Below are 26,722 nucleotides of genomic sequence, written 5' to 3' on the forward strand. Positions count from 1 at the left end.
TGTGTTTAAACGTTTAGTTAGTTGATTATGAATATGTTGATGCTTTTGTGATGGGTTGATGTTATGCCTGGGACGGTGACTGTATATTGTTTACGAGTAGGACTTGGGGTCATGTTCTAGAGCTTGTGTTGGATACTTTGAGGAGAGTCTGCCGAATCGGAAGAGATGAGATGAACCGGGAGAACTGGAAGAGAGTGGATGAACCGGAAGCGGATGTATTAGCCGACTCCCGATAGAGATTAGAAAGGAGAGGACTAGTGACTCGTCGAGTGTCATATGGTCTCGTGTTTGCTTCCCGAGTGGACGTCATTATAAATATAAAATTACACAATTCGGTGTTTATAGAATGTTGTATGATTGTTTTGACCCCGTCGTCTTAGTGGGTTGGGCGGCTACGATATAAGACGGACTATGAGCTCCAGAGGTCCAATGAGATTAGGTAACGAACATTGCATACTCCGTCAGACATTTTGAATTATAATTATGATTTGTGTTTGTGGAGGTTGTGAAATTTTAGGGAGCACGGAGGCTCCAGGTGTTAAGGTTAGATTTGAGATATAGAGTCTAATTGTGCAGGTAGAGTTGACTACTTTTGGTGGAAACTATGCCGAAATTTTTAGTATATCTCTTTTGATAATGGATCCCTCACGATTTGTCTCGATATTACATGTCACTATTTGTCACCAATTTGTTCTTGAAAATCATAGATACCAATAAATAATGTTTTGATACACATCAGGCTTACTTCTCCAGGCTATAATGCTTGTTCACACCTTCAATAACATCCCAGGTGACCTTCATTCCTTTAGGGAATACAACCAAATCACCAGCCTCAATCTCAAAATATCCTTCATGCCCGTCGACTTCTACATTGACCTTCCCCTTCAGCAAGTACATAGTTTCTGTAGTTTTGAAACTCCATGGGAATTTGCTTGGACCACATTCCCATCTGTTCATGAATTCACAATTGGGTTATTGCATAAAACTTTCAGCTTTTACACAATGAACTAGGAAGTGTACATGAAACCATAAAATATATAGCTAAGAACCGGGATAGATCATTTAGATGGATCGGCTTAGTTAGCAAAAGTGAGTAGATTCTGATACTGAATACAATCCTCAATCCTGCATTCAACTCTGAAAGTACTAAATGAAGAATCATGAAAAACTGTACAATACATCATAGACTAGTGTTATTATTGACTTATTAAGCAACAGCAGCAGCAACAACTGCAATTTGAGCATATATACAACTCATGAGTACATAGGCAATTCATAGAATCACAGAAAGAGTCATGAAATGCAAACAAATTCAAAATATGCATGTTCTGGCCCTTGGTTATACCACTACAGCTGTGCCTTCCCACAGATCTTTTCTTATGAATTCACAATTGGGATTATTGCAAAAGACAGTATATGCCGTTTCTACAAAATGAACTAAGAAGAATACAGGAAACAATTTAATATAAAGCTAGGAAACAGGTTAGATGGATCAGTCTAATTGGTGTACTCTGACATTGAATACTATCCCGCATACAACTCTGAAAGTACTGAACGAAAAATTAACAAGAACTATATATATAACACCTCAAAGGCTAGTCCGCTAGTGTAATGTAAGGAGGAGGAGGAGGAAGAGGAGGAGGAGGAGGAGCAGCAACTGTAATCAGAGCACAGTTGCAACTCATGAGTACAAAGGAAATCCACAGAACCACAGAAAGAGTCACAAAATGCAAACAAATTCATCATATGCATGTAATGGCACTTAATCCTTTTTGGTTATGCACTTATGCCAACACAGTCGTGCCTCCACACAGGTCGTTTCTTAAAAGGAGACTATATACAGCTAAAACTTCTTTAGTTTCATGTACATACCATGTTCTTCAAACCAGTGAAACAACATTTTACCAGATTGAGAACAAGAGGTGGGAACTTGGGATAACCAGAAAGTGTCCTCCTTAGGTGATAATCCATATTTAAGTAATTGCAAGCTAGCGTGATACATTATCCTGAAATTAAGACCCCACTATTTAAAAAGAATTTAGATATTGTCGCTGTCCGTCAGCCTCAAGAGCATTACACTACCACACATAGGGAAACCCATAGCACCTTTTATGTGATGTACCAGGCTATAGTAAAAAATGCAAAATGAATCATAAAGTGCAGTACTGAGACAAGTATTATAAAGTGCAGTACTGAGAGAAGTGGGTTTCATTATCATCAGTATGTAATCACAATCTACTCCATTCTGTTGATAAAAGAGTACATATATGAGGTACGCCAAAATATTACATTGATTCTTCCCTTTCACAAACAAGCTACTGGAAGCCTCCATTTCTAGATATATCATGATACTCCCTTGAACCAGAACAGTATGAAAGAAGAATTACTAAATACTAACAAAAACTCTAAGCAGTAAAGTATGTGAAGTTCCATAATTATCACCCAAAAAGTTAAGAATTTTCACACTAGCCACACCAAGTGTACCCATCATTCAAATTAGCAGAAACAAAAGCTCTACTCAGTAACTCAGATAATCTGAATTCCTATATCTTTTACAACCATAAGCCTTTCAACCTCAGTCGAATAAAGCACAGCCAAATATCCAAAATTCCAGACAGAGAAACTCAGTAGTTAAAGAATTATTCAATGTTTCTTTCATTTTCTCCAAAAACATAAGCATTATCATACCAGTCGAATTACGCATATCAAACACCCAAAATGTTATATAAAATACACTCAGAAATGGAAAGACCTGAGGTACATAAGTATCCCCCATAAACTACTAACACTATCACTCTAGTCTCAAGTATTAGACACAAAAGATCCACCCAGTACTTGAAGCTTAACCTTTCCCACACTAATCAAACCAAGCACTCTTCTTCCTTATGAAAAGCAAATACACCACCATAAGCAGCCTCCAAGAACCATAACCAATGTGATACAAGCCAAAACTAAGCATACCCACAATCTAAATATTACAGACATAGAGATTTCTTGCGATCACAAACATTAAAGTCGAACTATATTCAACTTGGGATGAAAAAGTAAAGGTAAAGAGGCATACTTTGGCCATGTGGTGACTCCAAGCTCAGTGAGTTGGGATTGAGTTGGATTCTTTTCAACCTTGACGCCAAATGCGTTGGTGGGAAGGGTGGCCATAGGGGTTGGTTTTGGTGGTGCTGTTGTTGTGGAGTTGAGAGAGAGATAAAGAGGGACTGCAATTACAAGTATTAGAGATCCAGAGATGTAGAGCAATTGCTTGACTTGCTTTGTTAATAAAAGGTGGAACATGTCTATCACCCTCATCAAACGGCAAATGGTCTTTCTGGGAAATCACTAGCACACTTGCTGCTTTTTTATCTACGTTGCTTTAAATGGAGATGTTGAATTGCTAGAGAGCAACTACATGAGTCACTATTGATCTTTGTTGTCATTTCACTCATTTGCTATCCAAATTACGTATTACCGAAGAGTAAGTCAGCGGCGGATCCATGATTCACAACTTGAGAGGACTTGAATTTTTTTCTCAAAACGGCCGAAATGATAAAAATTTTGTAGTGCATAAAATATTCAACTATAATATATTAAATGAATACCTTATTGATATGAAAATAGCAATTCATTCAAAATTATCATAAATTTAGTCAATTATTGTAAATATTTTTTTTAGAATTGATCAAAAACCTTAATTAAAATGAATGCACAATAAAAATAAAATAAATAAATTACATGTTGAAGAAATCAAGAAAGATTTGAAATAAATAGAAAAATAGACACACAAATATGTATTTGTTGAAATTTGATCTTGAATTGGCTTGATATTAACAAACTTCAAAACCAAACATGCAAAACTACACCATATGAATTTATAACATGTACTTAGGTAAGTATTTTCCAAATTCTTGGAGGGACTTGAGTCCCCCTACCGGTGCCCTAGATCCGACCCTGGTCAAGTCCATGATGCAGGTAAAAGATGACAAATTTAATTGGTCAAATCAATGTTATATGATACTCGATCATATGCTATTGAGTTAAATGGGGTAAAAAACTGAGTTTAAACCAGAAAATAGGAAACTCTGTTGATAGAAGTTGAAATATGAGTCGGGGCAGCTGCCCAAAGAAATAAAATCATATAAAATCCCCAAAATCTTTCCAAACCCTAAAGTGCAAGAGGGAGACGCAAACGCAGCCCTCGACTTTGAGCCCGAGGACGATGACCGAAGGCCGAGCGCAACACTATGCTCTAGACGGCGTTGAGCCCCAGCGATGTAAGAACCCTCTCTTTTGAACACATATCATTTTGTGCAAGAAAGTGTGCTAACACATCATCTGATTCTCAGGGTTCTGAAAACGATAAACGCAGGGAAGCTGCGGAGAAGGAGGAGAGGATCAGTTGTGTAAATATTGATTGAATCTTTGTTTTCATATGTTTTGTTGCTCAGCCATGATTGCTACTTTGAATATGCACATATCAGGTCTCTTGTAGTTTAGTTTTGCCTGATATTACAATTTTGAATTGCTTGGTTGGTGCCAGTTTCTCGTTTACACAGCTTATTATTATTTTCCTGCTATTTGCCCAGTGATGGAGTCCAAATCTAAGGAGCGGTGTGGTGGTTATTCGTTCATTAGCCTTGCACTTCATCAATCTCATTCTCTCACTCTCTCACTCTCTCTCTCTCTCTCTATATATATATATATATCTATCTCTCTCTCCCCCCCCCTCTCTCTGATGGAGGATAAGGCTTTTGATGAATTCCACACTATAAACTGTGAATGACGGTTGTATCTAGAATTTAGTAACATCACTCTGTTTTAACCTTGTGCGTAATGGTAATGTGGATTGTTGACTGAGTGATTGATATTTTTGTGTAGTCTGTTAGCATAAATGGCTTCCTGAAGCCTGCTGAAGGGGAGAACCAGAGGTGCTATGGTGGTCGTAATCGGGTCCAAGAGGCGGAACAACGGGGAGCGTGGAGGTTACTCGAGCAGTACTAAAGCACCCCCATTGCAGATCCTACAGTCATCCCATCTCTAGGTGGCAAATGAGAGCCCGGCTCATCTAGTTCCAGCTCTACGGGTATCATAAGAAATTTTTTTATCTTAAGAAGTATTTTTATTATCAGTGTTTTTTGAGTGTTCATTTTATGTCATGGGCAAATGGATCTTGCATCAGTTTTGAGTTGGAATAGAGAATCCCTGCGTTTGAAATCTACTTTGATTATATCTGGTTTTTATAGGAATTATAATTCTCGAGTTTGTTATGTTTCTGTCAGAATACCCGTATGATCATTCCTATATGACCACACGGTTTATGAATGTGAGGCTGATATCTTGATGAAGAGTTTAAAGTATAGCCCAGGTTGGGAGTTCAATTGTACGAGGCTACTGAACTTTTAACATTTGACTCTTGGTATTGGTATGATCTGCTCGAGTAAACATCAGTGCAAGTATGCACCCCTCAATTGCTAGAATGGTGACATCTGATTCCAAGAGAGGATCATCCTGACCCTGCAATAGTGAAAGGTGACACATGCTTTCAGGATCACCATTAGAGACAATAAGCTTGACTTCAAAAAAATGAAAACTTGAATATAAAGTCAGGGGAAAATTCTAGTTGCACCTCCAAAATTACTGTTTATACCTCAATTACTTAATACACCTCCATTTTACTCTAAACCCAGCAAGAATCATGACCAACATCCATGTGAACCTCAACAACATAACGATTGGACAAAATAGAAGTCAATTCTAATTTGTAATGACCGAAACCAGCTATATTGCGTTTCATAATAAACTGTTTACCCCAATTAGATTATATGTTCTTAATAGTCTTTTCATATCTGTTGGAAAAGTTAAACGATATCAGAAAAATTGTGGTAGTGATTTTAGAGGTGCAAATAGAACCCCTCTAAGGTCAGGTACTGAACCACTTACATCACACCATTCACACGTCAAAACGTAGAAAATAGTTGCAGCAGCCAGATCGCTAGGTTCATCATCAAAACTGAGACCCAATTTAGCCTCGATTATCGTTTTCGCCATCCTGATAACATAGCACTTCATATCAGCACATACCCCTGAAAACAGATTTCAGTTTAGAACACTAACAAACCAAAAACTTGGTACAGTTAACAACTAGGCTGCATGGAATCGGAAGCAGGGACGTGGAAGCGAAGCGTTTAGAAACGCGGAAGCGTTTTTTTTCAAAATTTCTTGGAAGCGGGGACGTTTCGGAAACGCGAAATAAAATAATATATAATTAAAGATATCAACCTGTATATATAATATTACAAAAACACAAAAATAGCAAATTCAAAGTCATTATCCGATTCATAGCAAATTCAATGTTATTGTTACACAACCAAATAAACTCAATAAAAATAAAGACAATACTACTTATACATCAACGACATCATCCTCATGAACATTCTCCTGAACATTATCAAACAAAACAGCCTCCAAAGTCGGTTCATCAAGAGAAAGATCCTCAAACTCAAGCCTTCCAAGATTAGTTTCATCTAATGAATCAAATTGATCACCTCCAACATCCCACATGTGAAACGGACCTTCCTTGTAAGAGTTACTACATCTAGATACGGACCTCCAACATCCCATAACTATCTGCCTCTAAAATACTCTTAGCAAAAGTATGCTTTGATCGAGAACACAATTTCAATACTTTGGAAAGGAGAAAAGTGCTGAACCTGCAACCAAAATAACCAGTGCAAATTATGGATCACAAAATCATTCACCATACTTTTATCATCAGACTATCGAATTGTAAAGAACAAACAAACCTCATTTTGCTACTACATTACCACCTTTTTTTCGGAATCGCGCTTCCGACGTGTTTCCGGCGTGCTTCTGCTTCGCTTCCGCTTCGGAAGCACGAAGCGCGACTGCAGGCAAGCTTCCGTGCTTCTTAGGTTAACAACCTAAAGTAGTCAATCAAAACAGAGTTTCAAACATAGTACCCATAACAAGACACAAATACTTGAAACTCTGTTTTGTGACACAAACCCATCACCAAAGTTCAGATTTTGAGGCGGAAAACGGAGCAAGAGCCTACCCCTGAGTAGTTTGAATCTTGAAAGTGAGGGACTTATGGCTAGTTGTTTGCCTAGTCCCTCTTCTTAGTACCAATCCAATACAACTTTGCACCTATATACTCTTCTAGTCAAATGATAAGCTTATGTGTTGGTAATTTATATTGTGAAACGAAGTCACCAATTTCTATCGTTCTAAAATCTAACTGTCAAAACAATTTCACAAACCTCACCTCCCAATATCGATCATCACATGTATACTTCAACACTCAAAAATGGTCACGACAATTTACAATCAATACGAATAAACAAAATTTAGGATCAAAGGCGAATCAAAATAGAGCTAGTCCACATAAACTTGACAATATTTTCTCGCTATCTTCATAACGTTCTACAATTTCGTAGTCTCCTTGATCACAACCGATTTCATTCTTGATCATTAACTTATACAAAAACGACTAGCTTAAATCTATAACAAATGGAATGAATTATAGTTTTATGATTTCATGATATATATATATATATATATATATATATATATATTTAACTATTGTCACTAATTATCAATCTCGCACATAGTACTGAATAAGAAAACTATATGTATCGCTAGCACAACCTTTTAGCTTCCATGACTATCTTATCTCACAAATTTTGCTGGCAGTTTTGTCTCTTTTAGATCTGTATATATGGGAATAATAACATTTCAAACGAAAACAATATAAGAATTTCGTATAACTATACAGAAATTTCATTCTAATAACATGCCCCAACCAAATTGGCAAAATCACACCACGCATGAGAAAATAAGATATCATACAAAGCATGAATATGCCAAGTTATCACAAGTCCTATATATGCAAAGAATATGATATTCCTATGAGTGTTTTTGTTGACCACCAAAGTGATATGTGTACGCGGTTACGCACTTACCCAACTCACCACTTCAAATTCCCCTCTCTGGCAGGTTTCGCTCGATCCTTGTTAATGAATTCACAGAATCACAGTTTAAATTTCAAAATGAATAACAGCTCTTAACAATAATATAAAAGAAGACCTTTGATCAACCTCTTTACCCTTATATGGTCTTTACCTTATATGGTCAAATATCGATGCATATACATACATATATATATATATATATATATTACTCTTATAACCAGAACTCACTTCGTCAACTAAAATGTGTGTGAAATCAGGCTCTAATTCTTACACCATAAACTATATCATGATATATTATAATAAACAAAAGATAATGTAGTAATAAACAAAATAATGTAAAAATCAATTATAATTTCTTCCCCTAAAATCTCTTTGTAACGTCTCACTCCATTTTTTTTCTAACACCCACGTTTTTTATTCAATAATAATTTTTCAAAAACTTAATTACACACCCATCGTGTGTGTTTTGTTTCTAGTATTGAGAACTAGAACTTATTTAAAAATAAAACAGTGAAGTTTGTGAAAAAGTGTGTCATCGGAGCGCCAACTAAATCACACAACTACAAACTTAGCATTGTACATTGTCAACCAAAAGGGTTCATTACTCTGTAGTCTGTAAAGAAATTCAATACCATATATCCTATATATTCTACTTAAATCCATGAACTTATTCGCCAGATCGAGAACCCAAACACGTACTTATAATTAACTCCTTTATTTCAATTTCAAAACTTCAGGTCAGAAGAATAGTAAAGTGGTAAAGGCAGAATGAATAACTCGCTTGCACGCGCTAAGGTAGAAACCAGATTTTTCTTCCCCTGTTCGACGATGAGCCCATTCGCCGTCGTCGGACGGGACTTGTCGTCCTTGGGTTGGACTAATATGTTGTCGTGTCTCTCGATTAGGTTCGATTGCGGCGTCAGTGTTTAACAAGAGGAGTGGGAGAGATCGCTACAACATTCAAAGGTGGTGGCGGCGGCAGCGGCATTGTGGCGAGGAAACAGGCAGATCCGCGTCTTGGTTCCCTCCGATTTGGGGGTGGGGGCCTAGTCTGATTCGCTCGGGATTGTGGATCTGGGGTGGGTCACTCAGTTCTGACGGCTTCGACTTGGGGACGAACCGGATTTGGTGCGCATGTGTTCTCATTATGTTGTTTCTTTCATGGCAGGGGCACAACGATGTGATCTGTGGCAAGGTTGTTAGCATTGTTTAGGTTGTGGCGGTCGGGACCATCTGACATGAAGGGGCGGCGTCAGTCGTGACTTGGTTGGTAGCAGTGGTACTCCCATCTCCTTGATGTGGGCTTGGGGTTGGGCCCTCGTTTTGGGCCTGGCCTGGGCTTCTATTATATTTTCTATTTTCAGTTTTATTTTCATTAGTTTTTTGGTTTTGTCACTGTTAGTTTTTTGTTTCGTATTTTGCGTGAAATAAGTCTCTACATCAGTTTTTTGGGACTACTCGGGTTTCGGGTCCGTGTGTGCACTTTTTGTGCCTTGTCTGCTCTAGGTAGGCGGCGAGTTCCTTGTTTCGTCAAATAGTTATTGCCGCCTAGTGGCAGGGTGAGACTAACTATCGCCGGATTTATTTTTCGGCGGCAACATAGTTGGAGAGCTATTGTATTTAATATTAGGATATGTTACTGTTGTTTCATCATTGATATGGTCTCATATCTATTGTCCTCTTTATTTATGTCACCGCTGTTTCAAAGCAAATAAAGTCGCCATTAGAGTAGTACTATTTGCTAGTTGGTACTTTGTTGGGTACTTGTTTGTATGGATCTTTGATATTATGTCAGGTCTTTATAATCAAGGGTTTAAGCTTTATGTCCCCGTTGTATTCGACATTTTCATTAATGAATGTTTGAGGGTGGCTGCACTAGCCCTCCCATAAAAAAAAATTCAGGTCCGAAAGCTTTTCGTTGATATATACATACACACTAAGACACACAGTTGGTTCCTCAGGGTGATGCAGCACTGGACGCTGTGGTCTACGGCGTTCAGGCCACTGCGAATGAAATTATGTGCTATGATATTTTCTCACATCCCTTCTCCCAATTGGTTACAAGTTGCAACTTAATTGTACTTCTAGAAGAGATATACAGATTGTGCTTGAAACCTAGTCGGCACAGTGATATCGAATTATCGATGCCATTCTTCATGAGTGCATGAATCAACATTATTGTTTGAACGAGGAAAAATGAATATACAGTAGAACTTCGTTAAATTAATACTCGATTAATTAATAATCTCATTAAAATAATATTTTTTACCGAACCGACTCGGGGCTAACGTGTTAAATTAATATTTCGCTAAATTTATAAGATAATAGAAATTTGAGAATTTATATAGACCCCATCGAATATATAAATTAATAATGACATGATTTATATAATAAATTTTACATTTATGAGGATTTCATTGAAGAATTTGGTTGATTTAATTATCATCAAATAAAATAATACATCAGACAATATAATATTTAGAACCCTAGACAGTTTTTTTTTCCGCCAGCAATTTTCCCGTCGACGCTCCTTGTCGGCGACTGCCTTGCACAACACCGCAGCTCCACTCGCAGCTCCCTGCAACCCTCTGTATCCCCTGCATACCTCATGAAGTCCCTGCAGACCCCCGCAGCTCCTGCTCGCAGCCTCGCAGCTCCATAGAGCCTCCTATGCATTCGCCCCGCAAAATCAAGTTTTTTCCCCGCAAGACCCCGCATCAAAACATTCAAGAGTGCTTATCCGGTATATTCACGCAAGCAACGCGAACTTAGCAAGCAACGTCTTCACTCAAGAGAAGCTACTCCCGTCTTCTCCACACCTTCAAAGGTAATTTTTAATTAACGTTCCCGCTTTTGAACATATAGATATATTATATCGGGCACTATTCGCCTTACTTCAATCTCCGACCGTTCTTATACCGTGGATGAGGCCAAACGAGGGAACTCGCCACTCTTCTCTTTGGTCGATGTTTTTCGTGGATAGTCCTGGGGAAGTCATGATTGTTTTGAAAGGGAAGTTAATCGATTTTGTGTGGTCGCCTGAATGCACCGCTGTTTTGGATGCGATCATGAGTATCACCATTCACATCGATTTTCTTGTGACCATATACATCACCTTTCTAATTCTTGATATACTTGAATCTAATCGATTCCGTATTCATTTTGTAGATGTCGTCGCCATCGCAACCGGAATTTGGCTTTCTTGATTTAGAAGACAAAGAGTACTACCACTGGATTTCTGACATAGAGCTCGCTTTTGAGAGCTGAGGGATCCAAGGCATGTTTGCCGACCCTCCTGCTAATTTCCCACCTATGACCAAGACTCAAGCTCTCATCTTTATGAGACGTCACATCCATGCAACTCTCAAGAGGCAATACTTGAATGTAAAAGATCCTAAAGAATTATGGGACAAACTTTGCTTGCGGTCAACAACGTTCATGATAAGTTTCTCCCTGAATTGACTGTTAGATGAGATAACATATGTCTATTGGAATATAAGAGAGTGGATGGCTGTGTTTGGTAAGGCTTTTTACACAGGTGATTATAAGTTAAGCTTAGCTCTTCCGTTTGGTAACTTGGCTTATCATCTGTGGCTTGAAGAAGCCGGGGCTTTTAAGCTCAAAAAGCATAAGTTCCTCAATACCTCCTTTTAGAAGCATAAGACTGCGTTTCAACTGTAGCGCTAGATACTGTAGTTAAATGAACGTTTCGCAATACCAGTTCCTACCCTTATGTTCTTTGATGAATTACATGGAATCACCATTGAAAGCCTCGTCTTCACTCTCTCTTCTCCGCCGTCTCTTCACTCTCTTTTCTCTCTCTCTCTCTCTCTCTCTCTCTCTCTCTCTCTCTCTCTCTCTCTCTCTCAACGACATCGATCACGATTTTGGGCAAGAATCAAAATCAAGCAATAGGTCCTGGAAATTTGATTGAAGGTTAGTGATTTAGCAAAATCAGTGTCAAATTTATTTAATTATGTTGTAAATTTGGCTTCAAGTTTGATCTGGGTTGTATGTGATTTGGGATATGAGTGGTATTGTCGTCGTCGGAGTGAAAACATGGCAGGTAGGCTTCTTCAAGTAGGCACCAGGATCATCGTTGTCGGCAGAAACTACACCGCCCACGCCAAAGAGCTTGGCAACGCCGTCCCCAAGGCCCCCTTATTTTTCTTCTCTTTTCCGCATCTCATTTTCCCTTTCAATTTCCAATCTTGATTGTTATGATCTGTGAAGGAGCCCCTGATATTCCTCAAACCGACATTATTTTACTTGGAGAATGGAGGCACAATCAAAATCTCTCACCCTCTTAAGTCGTTGGACTATGAGGTCGAGCTGGCCGTCATTATAGTCAAGAAAGCTTGCGACGTTCCTCAGAGCAAGGCCATGGACTAAGTTGGTGGTAATTGTTTTTTTTTTAATCTTAAAAGAGATTAGTTGGTTGAATGTTGTGCTAATTTGATGTTAAAGAGATGATCTTGTTTGAGTTGGAATCTGATTAGTTACAGTCACATTGCTTTAAGGTTATACACTTGCTCTTGATATGACTGCCAGAAAAATTCAAGCTACTGCCAAGGCTCAGTTTTATGACGTTATAATTCATAGTGTGTGCATATTAGGATGCTGTACTCCAGTCTCTAGGTAGTTTTTGAGCTATGATTAACTAAATCTGATAAGTGGATGCACAAAACATGATGATTGGTACACACAACTAAACGTTGAATGAGGAATTTTGATAGAAAAATCAACTTAGATGCAAATAAATAAAGTTTACTGGGGGTATAAAAATTTATTAAAGTTTACTACCTCTAGTAAACTTTTACTGGGGGTATTAAACTTGAAAAACAGTATTTCTAAAGGCCATAACACACCTTTAAATGGAGAAAAATCAACTTAGATGCAAAAAATTAAGTTTACTGGGGGTAGTAAAAATTTACTAAAGTTTACTACCTCTAGTAAACTTCTACTGGGGGTATTAAACTTGAAAAACAGTATTTCTAAAGACCATAACACACCTTAAAACGGAGAAAAATCAACTTAGATGCAAAAAAATAAAGTTTATTGGGGGTAGTAAAAATTTACTAAAGTTTACTACCTTTAGTAAACTTCTACTGGGGGTATTAAACTTGAAAAACAGTATTTCTAAAGGCCATAACACACCTTAAAACGGAGAAAAATCAACTTAGATGAAAAAAAATAAAGTTTACTAGGGGTAGTAAAAATTTACTAAAGTTTACTAGAGGTAGTAAACTTCTACTTGGAGTATTAAATTTGAAAAACAGCATTTCTGAAGGCCATAACACACTTTAAAACAGAGAAAAATCAACTTAGATGCAAAAAAATAAAGTTTACTGGGGGTAGTAAAAATTTACTAAAGTTTATTAGAGGTAGTAAACTTCTACTGGGAATATTAAACTTGAAAAACAGCAATTTACTAAAGTTTCATGTCACTTCCTTTTGCTATCTCATCAGCAATTTACCATGATGCCTGCATCTGTAATATTGATTTAGGCCTTACATAATAAAAGGTATGAAACTACTTGATGAAGGTTTTCCATGATTGTCACCTTCTTGCTGTGGCAGCTTGACTGCTGTTTAGGTTTTCCTAAAAGCAGATGTCTAGGTTACCACCCTATAGAGTGCCCCAATAATTGGTGCATTGTGATATAATGATAGTCGGATATACCATATAGGTTCAAGCAGTCTGTCCAATCAATTAACCAAATACACAGGTGCTTGCTTGTACCTTATGATTACATTCTGGTTTAGTTTTCTTCCTCCATTTTTTAGTTCATATGTCGACCCTCATATACAGATATTATGAGATGCTTCATTACAAAATGTTATGGCGGTATGCAATTTTGATATGCAATTTATCTTTGTATGTGTGGGTTGGGAATGGTCAGCTCATGATACAAGAGTATTACAATCGGTTCTTCGAAATCCTAATATGAACTTTCCTCATCCTCCACCAGGTAATATATTTAATTTTAGTCAAAAATTTCATTTCAATTCATGCTTTAAATGACATTTTCACAAATTTTATTACATGATAATTTTGTAGGAAAATATTATGTTGTGGATTCAGGATATCCCACTCTGCCAGGGTATTTGGGACCTTATAAAGGGCCACCACAACACTTCCAACAATATCGTGGCCGAGAACCAAGAAATAAAAGAGAACTATTTAACCAAGCACACTCTTCACTTAGAGGAGTTATAGACGCTCATTTGGAGTTTGGAAAAAAATGGAAGATTTTAAAAGACATGCAAGGATATTCATTCGAGAAACAAGTGAAGATTGTCATCGCTACTATGACACTTCATAATTATATCCAAAGATATGCACATCGTGATAGACATTTATTTCTGAGACAAAGAAAGGGAAGGTGGTGGAGATGAGGAAGATGATGATGATGAACAAAATCATCATGGCGCACAAGAAATTGATATATTAAGAGACAAGATTGCTCAAAGTTTGATGAATGCACGTGATTGAGTATTTATGTATTGACATGATCCTAATTAAAACCAAATTATCAATATCAGAGTATATTGGTTTAAGATAATTTTAAAATTATCCAATATTAATATGTCATATATTTTTAGGCATTGTTTTAAACTAAAATTAACTAAAAATTATCTTACATGTCTAAATTGGTCATTTGACAAATTAAAAGCATAAGCTAGTTTGAGTTTACCAAACGCTTTGCCATTACTTCTGTCACTAACAGCTACTTATATAAGCCAGTTTACCAAACAGTCTGCAACTTTATTTATCAGCCACTTATTTTCAGAAATCAGCATAAGCCGACTTTTTTTATAAGCCCAGCTGTACCAAACACACCCGATGACTTCAATCAGAATATATTATGCCTGCAATCTGACCTTGGCACCGTTGGTGTCATCAAGATCGACCTAGATCTTCTCAATAAGACATTAGACATGTTTCCGATCATTAGAAATATATACATGTGCTTCATAGTATTGTATCATTATTCTGGCTTGCAAGATTGAGAGAATAAAAAGGCACTTATTAATTACTGAAGTTGTGGTGAAGTGACAGATGCACGTATGTGAAGATGAATCAATGTCCATACTTGATTTTGAAGAGTATATCTTCCTTTTCTTGTTTCTATTTATTTAATTGCACAATTGTATATTTGTGGTACATCCGTACATGGCTACGCATTTGTATATATAATCATATATGTACATCCTCCAATTAAGTCAGCACATCATCCGTGAATCTTAGCTTCCAGGTACTACCCTGACTTGGTTTGCTTCCCTTTCACTATTCTGGATATGTCTATAGATTCTTATGAACATATTTATATGCATGGTGATCTCTATTTATGTTTAAATGAATTTTCATTTATATGATATACAGGTTCCGGCCTTATGGTTGAGGTTGAAATTTTTTATCAGTTAATGATTTTACTTTAGTTGAACAGAGTATGAAGTGGAATAAACATCAAGTATGAGATGAGCTTGAATCCGGTTTGGTCCAGGATGAATAATTAAGTAGAGATTATGCCTCCCTAAGGTGAAAAAATCAAAACCCTATCGGGATTCCACTTAGTATGGATTGTGCTAGGTGGCCTTAATGCGAGTAAAAAGTCTAACCAAGAATGAATTTGGTTAGTTAGGTTAAATTAAGGTAAAAAGGCCGATTTGCACCCCAAATTTGGTCATAATTGTCAATTTGCACCATGAACTTGCATTTGAGTCAATTTACCTCCTAAACTTGGTAAAAATTGCCATTTTACACCATATTCATTAAATTTAATGTTTTCCATTCAATTTTAAGTCACATGTCACGCATTTGAGGGGCAATACTGTCATTATATATTTATTCATATTTAATAATGAAATAAATTAATAAAATTACTTAAGATGAACACTTGTTACAATTTTTTTTCGAAACATGTTATTGATTTATATATTTATTATTTTACGTGATATAGTATGTTAAAAGATATTAGAAAAATATAAATAAATACATTGAAAATTAAAAATAAATGTGTGTTCTGAGAGAATTACTATTCTACCATTGTGTATGTCTTAGCCTTATTAGGTTTCCTGTTAGAGATAGATTCACATTTATGTAATAGATTAGGACTCCGAATCCTACGGGATTGTAGTAATGTAATACATATATATGTGCCCCATTATCAATAATTAAATGGTTACGTTTTGTTCCATTACGTCGTTATTATTCTCGTTTTGTTCCTCCTCCAACAATGTGTACATATATATATATATATATATATATATACACAACACACTATATTTGAATGAGTGGGTATGTTGAATATATAATTCGAAGTAGGGTTAAGTTTGTAGAAAAAAGATGTAAATAAATAATTTGATTAAAAAATAATCCTCCTTTTAAAGAATGTTTGTATTTGTTTTTAAGAAAAATATAAATAGAAAATGACAACATTACCCCTCATGTGCATGACATTTGACGCAAATTGGATGAAAACAGTTAAATTTAACGGATGGGGTGTAAATCGGCAATTTTTACCAAGTTTAGGAGGTAAATTGACTCAAATACAAGTTTGGGGTGCAAATTGACAATTTTAGCCAAATTTGAGGTGTATTTTGGCAATTTTGCCTTGAATTAAAATAGGGATTGTGTCTCCCTAGGGTGAAATTCCCAAAACCCGATTGGGAATCCGCTTAGTATGGAGTGTTCTAGTTGGCCTAAACACGAGGATTTCAGCTTGTTCGGGGTGTTCTCGATAACCTTAATTCAAGAGGTAATGGGCCTAACTAGGATGAAGTGGTGCAAAAAAAAAAAAAAGAGGTGGAATGAAAACTCGGTAAAAATATGATTTCTCGTAAACTTCAGTATGCCTTGGGCTTACAAACAATGGCAGTTGAGTGATTTATTTACATTTGGTATCCATGGGATTAAACCAGGTGAACAAACTACTCCCTTTGAAGTTCTATATATGTTTTTTTTTTAAACAAATGAGATCATATTTACTGGATTTTGGTAACGTATTGTCCATTTGCGTTTACATGCTATGGCATGTTTGTGTTTATTTTATTTACTATTATTCATTAAGGAGGAGTCGCACTTAGTTTTGGGCTATTGTGTACAAATAGAATTAGTCAGTTGATCCCCTTCATGATCTATAAATTGATCAATTTGTGATGCCTCTATAAGAGAGTTTCGGGTGCTTTATTTTAGTATTATTAGTTGAATATCACTGTGACATAGTTTGACTATTCTGTGTTTTGATCATCAGTAATAGACTTCTATTTTGAAGCTAATAGCTACATTACTCTCTTTTCTAATTGTTAACTTTGGTATAAATATTGTATCAAGGTTAGGCAGTATCAAGGCTATATATCTTTTTAATGGTCTTGAACCATTCAATATTTTAATTCTTAGTTCCTGCTTTGCTAATTACACTATTTAGCATTATTGTAAGGTATCTCTAGTTAAATGGTATATATTTGGTATATTTCCCCTTTAAGTCTTAATGAAGTGCTAATGACGCCTGATGTTCTAGCGTTGTAAATGTATGTTATCTTCTTGGACTAAAGCTTAGGACTTAACAGAATAATTGATAACTAGCAAGAGGAGTTGACTACTATTTTGATTATGAATTGGTTACTGTCTCAATTATATTCAGAATAGCATGTTTACTGCTAGTTTTAGCTGTAATATGTGGAAATCACATACTTAGACGGTTCAATTTATATTTTGAAATCATTTACTTTCCATCATTGGAAATATATACATGTGCTTCATATATCGCTTGCAACAAACTAATTAATTGTCATTCGAGAAAGAGAGGTAGATTCTGATAACCCATATTTATATATTATAATTAAGTCACAAAAGAGTATATATGGTACTTGTTTTTGAACTTAATCTTTGGTTACACACTCTTGACAATAAAAAGAAGAACAATAGATTTAGATAAAGAAGGGAAATAAAGAAAAGTTAAAAGGGAAAGAGATAAGGGTTAAGTGAGGGAGCTCTAGAGATCAGAACGAGAGAGAAAGAAAGGGGGGGGGGGAACTAGAACCTTAAGGTTTTCTATCTATCATCCTCTCTCGATATCTTGCTCACAAACCGATTGGAGGGAGTAGAGAATTTTAGAGACGTCCCAAGGAATCATCGCCAATTACCTAGACTTCTCGTCGCGAATTGCTTCCCTGATCATTGTTCTTGGTCAAGTCGCAATAGATATTGAACCTCATTAAGATTTTTTTCGGGGTTGGGATGTCACACTTGTCCACTGAAATGACTGAGTTTTTGGGTAGGAAAGCAAGTGGGGAAGTCAAGTAAAAGTAAATTTGCCGACCACCTCTTATTTGATCATCCTTATGCACACCCATCTAGATTAATGACACGTGTCATATATTAACCATAGTATAACCATAATTATCTATAATAATATTAATAATAAATTATATTTATCTAATTTATTTTTTAAAATTTAATATTTATTTATACAATTTTTCGGGTTTAGAATTTAGTATTTAGGGTTTGTAATTTTTAGTCTTAATCATTACAAACTCTAAAAATTCTAAAACCATGAACTCTTAATTTTAAACTCTATCCTAAAACCCTTAACTCTTTGTATATAATATATTTATTATTATTTAATTTAAGGTAAAAATAAATCAATAATTAATTTCATAAATTTAAAAATTAACTATCGTATAACCATGATAAGTAAAAATGACATATGGACTAATCTAAATATGTGGACATGAGTGATTAAATAAGGAGGGTCGGTAAATTTGTTTTCCAAATTATATTATCCATCAATGTCTCCAATTGTTGTACTTATATTTATATATATATATTAATTTATTTCTTTTTTTCTTTTCAAAGAGAGAGAGAGAGAGAGAAATGGACACATGTCCCATGTTTCATATATCAATGAGTTTTTTGCTTCTCTTAAAAACTCATTTAATAAGACTTTCTATGTTTGGCTCATCTCTTTTCTTCCCCCTTATACAACGAAGGGAGATGTAAGAGTGAGAGCGTCTCTCTCTAAAACCCAGGGAGAGAAACACACAAATATCATATCTCTTCCCTTCCCCATTCTCTTTTGCCCAGATCCACCCGGATCTAGATTATGGGCTTAAGAGGGGGGGGGGGGGGGGGGGGGGGGGTGTTTTGCCTTGTCGGTTATTCAGTTCTTTTGAAGCTTTTTCAGATCGTCTTCATCCTGGTGGTGTTATTTTGTACCCGTTGTCAGGGGCGGATCTAGCCTATTTTTGGGGTAACTCAAGCATTCCCAAGCTCAAGACAAGGGAAAAAAAAATTAGGTTTTAAATCTTTTATTTTTGGAATTCTCCTAATCTCCGCAGCCAAGCATTCCCAAATAACCAACCCTACGTACTTATTTGTTTCCCATTCAAACCTTACTCTTCTTCCTCAATAACGGGTTCTCAGCCAAATACCTCTTCTTCTAGAATGCTAGATAGGTTAATTACTAGCTAGTATGCTGCTTATTTATTTAAATGTGTATTTGTGTTAGATTTTGACTATGTACACCGTTTTTTCTGATATATATGAGTATTATTATTCAATAGTTATAGGTGTCTATTAGACTAAAATGACAAATTTGAGTCTAAACCAAAGCGTTCGAAAAAAAATTACATGGTTTTATGAAATGTCTCGTCTACAAGTCCAGATCTAAATTATATTCATTTCTTATCTTTCCTAATATTTATTGATCAATTGAGATCTTTAATTCAATTTTCATTGGTTATTTCTTAACCTTTCGAACCGCTAATAAAATGCTAACTCTTGTAAATGATTTTGGATTACAATGTGCTACATGAATATTTATTTAGTTAGTTTATGTTATTTGTATATATGCATTAGAAGAGGAAGCATCATTACATTCATTGACTAGGTAGATCGATTTTGATTTCAATTAGTAAAATTCTTTCACACCGTCGAGATTCTCCATTATCTTTTTATTATTAAGTTTAAGCATCCCCAATGATCCAATCATAGATCCGCCACTGCCCGTTGTGGTTATTTCTGGTTAATGTCGAGTTGTTTCTAGCTTGTGTCCAGATCAGAAAGACCTTGTTCCTTGAATTTTCTTTTCATATTTTCACTATGCTTACTAATTTCATATGTTTCCAGATCTTAACCTCTTAACATGTCATCTCTCTCTACCACAAACCTGCAAGGAGATTCGTATGGCTGTCATAAAGTGCAAATCACTTACCACGGTGAGTATGGGTGCTCACACATGGGTTTTCCGCCCCCTGTTCTCTATCGGTGTTGTTCTTATTTGGGTTCATTGCTCTGTTCTTTGATTCCATCTCTGCAATCATGGTTTCTTCTTAATTTGGGTGTCGATGGTAGAGGGATTGACTTTGTTTTGAGGATTTATCTTCTTTTGGTTGGTATATTACAGGTATGTTCCTTGAGATTCTATAGGCATCGAATAATCAATACAGAACTCGACGTTGATATGCTTCTGCCGATGCTTCAACTGCTTCATGCTCTTGACGACGTTTAAATGGTTGTATTAGCTAGGGTTTCTGCTTTGTATGAGGCTCTATTTGGACCTATGTTTAGTTTTATTTTTTTAAGGCTCAATATTATGTTACTAACTTTTTATTCGAGTCTAGTGGAATTTAAGTTTCCTTCCAATTATTAGTTCGTATGGGCATATCCATTGTAGTTCTATTATCAGCCCTATAGGCACACTTGGGGCAGCTTAATTGATTCCCTGATCACCAAAAAAACGTTATTTAGATTTTATTACATCTCATGTGAAAAAGAAGAAGAAGATTTTATTACATCAATTGCACCAAAAAGATCTAATCTCAACATCCATGTAACTTCGGACCTCTCCTGACCTCCTTTATCACCTGACCTACCTGAGCTTTATAGAGATGATGACATTTGGAATACTAAATCTAATGGTGTACAACACAACTGAAATGTTTTTCTCTCTTTTTCTCACTCTTCAGCACTGGCTCTTTTTTTTTTCCAGCCTCTCTCTCTCTCTCTCTCTCTCTCTAACCTCCAGGCTCCCGTCTTCATCCTTCTCAATTTCTTGACTGGAAGATGAAATTCTCTATTTCTACCTATCTCTCTGTTTTTTTTTTTTGCCTTTTCCTTTTTCAAGCTTCAATTTTTATCCCTATCACAGTTCGCAACCCAGAATCACAGAGAAGCTTCATGACTTTTTCTGAATTAAATTCTAATATATGAGGATGCCAATGAGATTGAGAGAGATCAGCTTGATTGATCGTAGTTCAATTATTGTACTCTGGGTTGTTGTGGCAGTGGTTTTATCGCCCAACAACATGACAAATCAGGTTGATTAATTGTTCTTTTTTTTTCTTTTTTAATTCACCAGCTATTAATTTTTTAATTAAGACCAATAATTGATGGGTGTAGATAATTTATTCAATCTAAGAAAATCAATGGAGCACCCACACCTAAATTATGAGTCTTAATCCCAAACACAAGGGAAGACGGGGAAGTGAAGTCGAGAGTGAGCTAGGAGAAAGGAAGTAAGAGAGGAAAAGTGAGGAGAAAGGAAGTGAAGTCATCAAAGGAAAACGAAGCATTTCAAATTTGATCATTGCATTATTCATGGCTTACCAGAATTTCTTCTTCGTTGGACTTTCTTCTTGAAAAAAAAAAAAAAGGAGGGAGGGAGAGAGAGAGAATTGATAGCCATCAAATTTGATTTTTCCGCGTGATGACATCTCTTCAATAATTCAGGTGGGTCAGGTAAAAAAGAAGATCAGGAGAGCATTCAGACCCGTACATTCACCCTGGAATAGTAATTACTCTGCCGACTTATTCCGGTGCATATCTTTCAAGTTTTAATAATATATAATTAGTCACATCTTGAGTTGTACATAACCGAGTGGCTTTCCATTTCGGTGGTGGCGGCCCACAACCGTCTGAGGGATGAGTTGATTAATGAGACGTGTATGTCTTTATACATCCAGTAGGGGCTGATCATTACTCTCAATTATCTTACTTCTCCATTATCTTCTTGCCTGAGTTTCTGTTCCCATGGAATCTTTCCTATTTGATAGGGCCTCAATTTCAAGCAATTCTTATTCAGATGATGGTAATCATGAACTCATCAACCCCCTTTTCATTCAAACCAATCTAGACCTCCCGAGTGATCGTTGTACATCTTTGAACCCGACCTCAGGCGAGTATGCCGGTGACAGTTATGACTACAACACTCCTGTTCTCAGGTATGTAAGTGATATTCTTCTTCAAGAGGACATTGAGGATAAATCATGTATGTTGTATGATTGTATAGCTCTCAAAGCCGCTGAGAAATCTTTCTATGATGTCCTTAATCAAAATGATTCTACAACACTAGACCAAAATTATGAGAACCCGGAAGATGACAATAATGAGAGGTTTTTCAGCTCTGGTGGCGGTATTTATGGCAAGACATATCCGGTTGCTGATGTCCAGTATTCTCATGTTGAGTGTCAGCCGGATACCTCTTTAGTTTCCGATTCACTTTCAAAGCTACAAAGTCTTGAGAATTCTGAAAGAGTAGAGGAAGACAACAACGGGCATGACAAGTTTAAAATACTTCAGGCAGAGAGGTTCCAACCAATGCCTCAAGGTCCTCAAACACATATAGGATCAACTTCGGTTTATGAGCAACAAAGTGACGGGCACAACTCAGAAAATGGATCAGAGGCAAAGAAAGATCGTCAAAGGCGGGATAATCATTGTCTAGAAGAGTGGAGGAGCAACAAGCAGTCGGCTGTTGCATATTCGGCTGACGACTCTGAGCTGCAAGAAATGTTTGATAAGGCTATGTTCTTTCAAACTGTGAATTATCAATCCGTTGAGAGAAGCAGACATTCAAAAGGATCTAAGCTGGTGTATCCAAAGATACAGAGTAAAGAGGAGAAAGTAGTAGATTTGTGCACAATGTTAATTCAATGTGCGCAAGCTGTTGCTAGTTATGACCAGCAAAATGCTAGGGAAATACTTAACCAGATCAGGCACCACTCGTCTCCCTATGGTGACGCAACCCAGAGACTAGCTCATTACTTTGCCGATGCTCTCCAGGTACGCTTGACTGGTACTAGAGTCCCCTCGTTTTCATATACTATAGGTCCGCTGATGTCAACCGGTGAAATATTGAAATATATTCAAACGTTTTTCAATGCAATGCCTTTCAGGACCCATACAGAATTTTTTGCCAATATGACAATTATGAAACTAGCAGAAAAAGCAACAAGTGTTCACATTATTGATTTTGGTATTGCTTTTGGTTTCCAATGGCCCTCCCTCATCCAGTGGCTATCAGAGAGACATGGTGGACCTCCTAAGCTTCGTATTACTGCGATTGAGCCTCCACAACCAGGTTTTAGACCCACAGAGAGGGTTGAGGAATCCGGTCGTCGCTTAGCAAAGTATTCTGCGAGATTTGGTGTGCCGTTTGAGTTCGATGTCATTGCTAAGAAATGGGAAACTATAGAATTTGATGATCTTAAAATAGACAGAAATAAGGTGATTGTGGTGAACTGTCTGCACCGGTTAAGGCACGTTCCTGAGCTGACAATTATGGGAAACAGTCCAAGAGATGATGTCCTCAAGTTGATCAGGAAAATCAATCCAGAAATATTCATCCATGGGGTTGTCAATGGAGCACACAATTCATCTTTCTTTCTCACACGTTTCAAACAAGCTATCTCGTACTTTAGTGCATACTTTGATATCACTGAGACCACATTGCCTTGTGAGGATCAACAACGGCTTTTTTATGAAAGAGCAGCTATCGCTAGAGAGATAATGAATGTAGTGGCGTGTGAGGGATTTGAAATTGTTGAAAGGCCTGAAACATATCGGAAGTGGCAGTCAAGGAATGTGAGGGCTGGATTCAAGCAGCTACCGTTAGACCATGTGCTTTTGGAAAAGGTGAGGACCGTGTCAAAATCGATAGGTTATCACGATGGTTTTAGTATTGATGAAGATGACAATTGGATGGTCCAGGGATGGAGAGGGAAAGTCCTCCTGGCCCTTTCCTTCTGGAAAGCCGAGTAAGATTTTCACAATCTCTTGTTCTCAATGTTGTTTTTTTATCCTCGAATTTTTTAGTAATTTTTCATATTGGAAATGCCCTTTTATGCTATTATTTTACTCTATAATGTATAACTTTTTTTCTAATATTCATTTATTCATCACTTCATATGCAACAGGGTATAATACCAGTCTTTACGAGTTATACTGAGCTTGTTATTAGGGTACGTATCAGCTTATGGAAACAACAGTCTTTGTTGCAAGTGCTCTGTTATCTATTATCACTATATATTGAAGATGTTGGATATGTGTGTGAATTGAAGAATCAACTTGTCCACATCTGTGTGTTGCTTAGTCCACATATGTGTGCTACTTAGTCTATTTGAGTAAGCAATTGTTCTGTTTTTCTGGAATGACATTGCTGCACTAAAACCGAAAATGGGATTGACTCAGACCTCCGAATCTAATTCTGTAAAAAGGTACAGAAACTAGACACAGAGAGCTTTCCCGGCATATATGGCTCATGGTCTCAGGTTGTCAAAGTAGAAAGTGGGAGCCATCCAAAGTGAACGGACATATCTGCCAGAATTTGTTTCACGTGTTCATATCCATCCTCCTATTCATAACTTCTTTAACCATACTTGGAGATTGTCGGTCAAGTTTCCTTTCAGCCTTAGCTTGAGGGGGAGTAGTGAAGATATTGGATGTGTGTGTGAATTAAAGAATCAATTGGTCCACATTTGTGTGTTGCTTAGTCCACATTTGTGTGTTGCTTAGTCCACATCTATATGTTGCTTAGTCCACATCTATATGTTGCTTAGTCCACATCTATGTGCTCTTGTCTTGGAGTAATTCTAAGCATTAATTCTCGTTTTGTGTATATATATCAGTAGTTGTAGCTTTGCTTAACTCATGAAATATATCAAGAGAAATACAATTGAGTTTCATCTTCTTGTTACATCTCATATTTCAATACAATAGTATATAGAATTTTTTTGTTTTTATTCCACCATCACAATTTTCTCATATAAAATCATTTGTCATTTCCACACATGTGCACTACATTAATTTGTTGTTGTTCTATCATAATTTCGTTATCCAAACTTTCAACTTCAATTGCTAAGAAACAATTCTCGCATGAATTAATATATTGTAGTATTGATAAATTAGACCAGCTAAATATAGTTGAAAAATCATTAAAATGTTTCCAATGATTTTAGTAATTTGGGGTTTTAGGGTTTATGTTGGAGTTTCTCATTGAAGATGGAGGTGATTTGGGGTATTAGGATTCATGTTAGAAGTTTTTCATTGAAGATTATGGTGGGGAATGTTTTAGAGTGTTTATGCTGTATTAGTAATTTGGCAAAAGAAAAATCAATTATAGAATGGAAAAACAAAGAGGTCTAAATATTATTTCTGAAAGCAAGAATAGAAACTCCAGATGATCTAATCTCAACATCCATACACATTGGCGTAGCTACATTGGGCCGATGGGTCTTCTCAATTACTCACATCAACATCTGATTGGCTGAATAGATGTGGTAGTTTAATGTAAAGATTGACCCCTCAGTCATGATAAGAAAGACATGATGAACGAGAAGGTTGTTTACAAGGCTGTCTCATTTACTAGGGGTGGGCATAAACCGAATTAAATAAGCAAAACCGACCGAACCGAACTGAAAATATGCGGTTAACCAAACCGAAGAGATGTAGTTTAAAAATGAAGAAAACCGAACCGAAACCGGTTTAAACGGTTTGAAAATGGTTTACGTGATCAAACTAACTGATTTAAAACCGAACCAACCGAATTTAATTTAATGATTTAAAAAATAATAAATAATGGGTATTAGTACAAAAAAAATAACAAAACTTAACATAGAAGGTTGTCTAGTGTAGTTGGTTGTTATATTATAGGTCAGGAGTTTGAATCCCAACATTGGCATTTTGATGTTTTATTGAAAATCTATCAAAATGAGAAAAATATAATCTTTACATAGTTATTAATGAGACGTGCGTATGATGTACTGATTTGTGACATCAACTTTGGGTAGGAATTTGAGTCTCACCTCTTGAAAAATTAAAAAAATTACGTATGAGGTGTGAACCGAAACCGAACCGAATTTTGGTTCAACCGATTGTTTCGGTTCAGATTAATTTGATTCGGTAAATAGTTTGAATTTCTAGAAAACCGATTAAAGTGGTTCGGTTTCGGTTTAGACTAAAAACCGAACCGAACCGATATATGCCCAGCCCTATCATTTACTCACAAGTGCACAACATGGGACATGGCTATACCATCTTTTAAGTTTTTAGTTATTAATATATGTTTACGTTGTACTCGATTGTGGATGATATTTCAAGGGTCATGCTATATACACACACAAATTGGCTATGCACACACCTCTACCCTATATTCTTTACATAATACCCAAATTACCCTTAAAATTATTTTTCCTTATTTTTTTTATTTTTTCCATTTTTTTTCTCTCAAACCTAACTTTGTCTCAGACGTGCACATCCCACAGCCTTTGTTCTCAAAACTATACTTTAAAGATCTAATGGCCAAGCAAGCAACTATAAACCTACCTTTAGAGAAAATTTTACATTTGGTTTGCAATGAAGACATGGAAGAACCATACGAATTTCATGATTCGATCTCCAATGAATTCATCATTCCAGACAAGATTTGATTAATATTATTTGGTGTATTTCAATC

General features: G+C 36.3%; 2 protein-coding genes and 1 long non-coding RNA gene across 4 annotated transcripts; 2 read left to right on the forward strand and 1 right to left on the reverse strand.

The window, feature by feature from the left end:
- Window positions 1–603: 603 nt before the first annotated feature.
- Window positions 604–3,362, reverse strand: LOC126793691 (uncharacterized). The gene is made up of 2 exons (XM_050520288.1): window positions 3,065–3,362; window positions 604–949 (listed from the first exon to the last, which is right to left on the reverse strand). Exons 1-2 carry the CDS (start codon window positions 3,304–3,306, stop codon window positions 742–744), a joined length of 450 nt encoding a protein of 149 aa, XP_050376245.1. The 5' UTR covers window positions 3,307–3,362; the 3' UTR covers window positions 604–741.
- A 792-nt stretch (window positions 3,363–4,154) lies between these two features.
- Window positions 4,155–5,246, forward strand: LOC126793696 (uncharacterized). Its single transcript, XR_007672085.1, has 3 exons — window positions 4,155–4,268; window positions 4,341–4,392; window positions 4,873–5,246. It is a non-coding gene; the product is annotated as an uncharacterized LOC126793696 (long non-coding RNA).
- A 16,725-nt stretch (window positions 5,247–21,971) lies between these two features.
- LOC126793638 (scarecrow-like protein 30) lies at window positions 21,972–24,959 on the forward strand. Of its 2 annotated transcripts, XM_050520220.1 has the most exons (3): window positions 21,972–22,211; window positions 22,392–24,026; window positions 24,186–24,959. In XM_050520220.1, the coding sequence occupies exons 1-3, from the start codon at window positions 22,021–22,023 to the stop codon at window positions 24,190–24,192; spliced, it is 1,833 nt and encodes a 610-aa protein (XP_050376177.1). In that variant the 5' UTR covers window positions 21,972–22,020; the 3' UTR covers window positions 24,193–24,959. The 2 variants fall into 2 exon arrangements, with proteins under 2 accessions (XP_050376177.1, XP_050376176.1); XM_050520219.1 differs by having other exon boundaries at window positions 21,972–24,026.
- The last annotated feature ends 1,763 nt before the right edge of the window (window positions 24,960–26,722 follow it).

Source organism: Argentina anserina, chromosome 5, assembly GCF_933775445.1.
Source record: "Argentina anserina chromosome 5, drPotAnse1.1, whole genome shotgun sequence".
In the NCBI taxonomy this organism is placed as follows: domain Eukaryota; kingdom Viridiplantae; phylum Streptophyta; class Magnoliopsida; order Rosales; family Rosaceae; genus Argentina; species Argentina anserina.

Coding starts and splice junctions, on each gene's coding strand:
- LOC126793691 (XM_050520288.1), bottom strand. CDS start 3,306: ATGAGGGTGATAGACATGTTCCACCTTTTATTAACAAAGCAAGTCAAG. Junction 950..3,064: donor GGAGTCACCACATGGCCAAA/GTATGCCTCTTT, acceptor ATTCATGAACAG/ATGGGAATGTGGTCCAAGCA.
- LOC126793638 (XM_050520219.1), top strand. CDS start 22,021: ATGGAATCTTTCCTATTTGATAGGGCCTCAATTTCAAGCAATTCTTAT.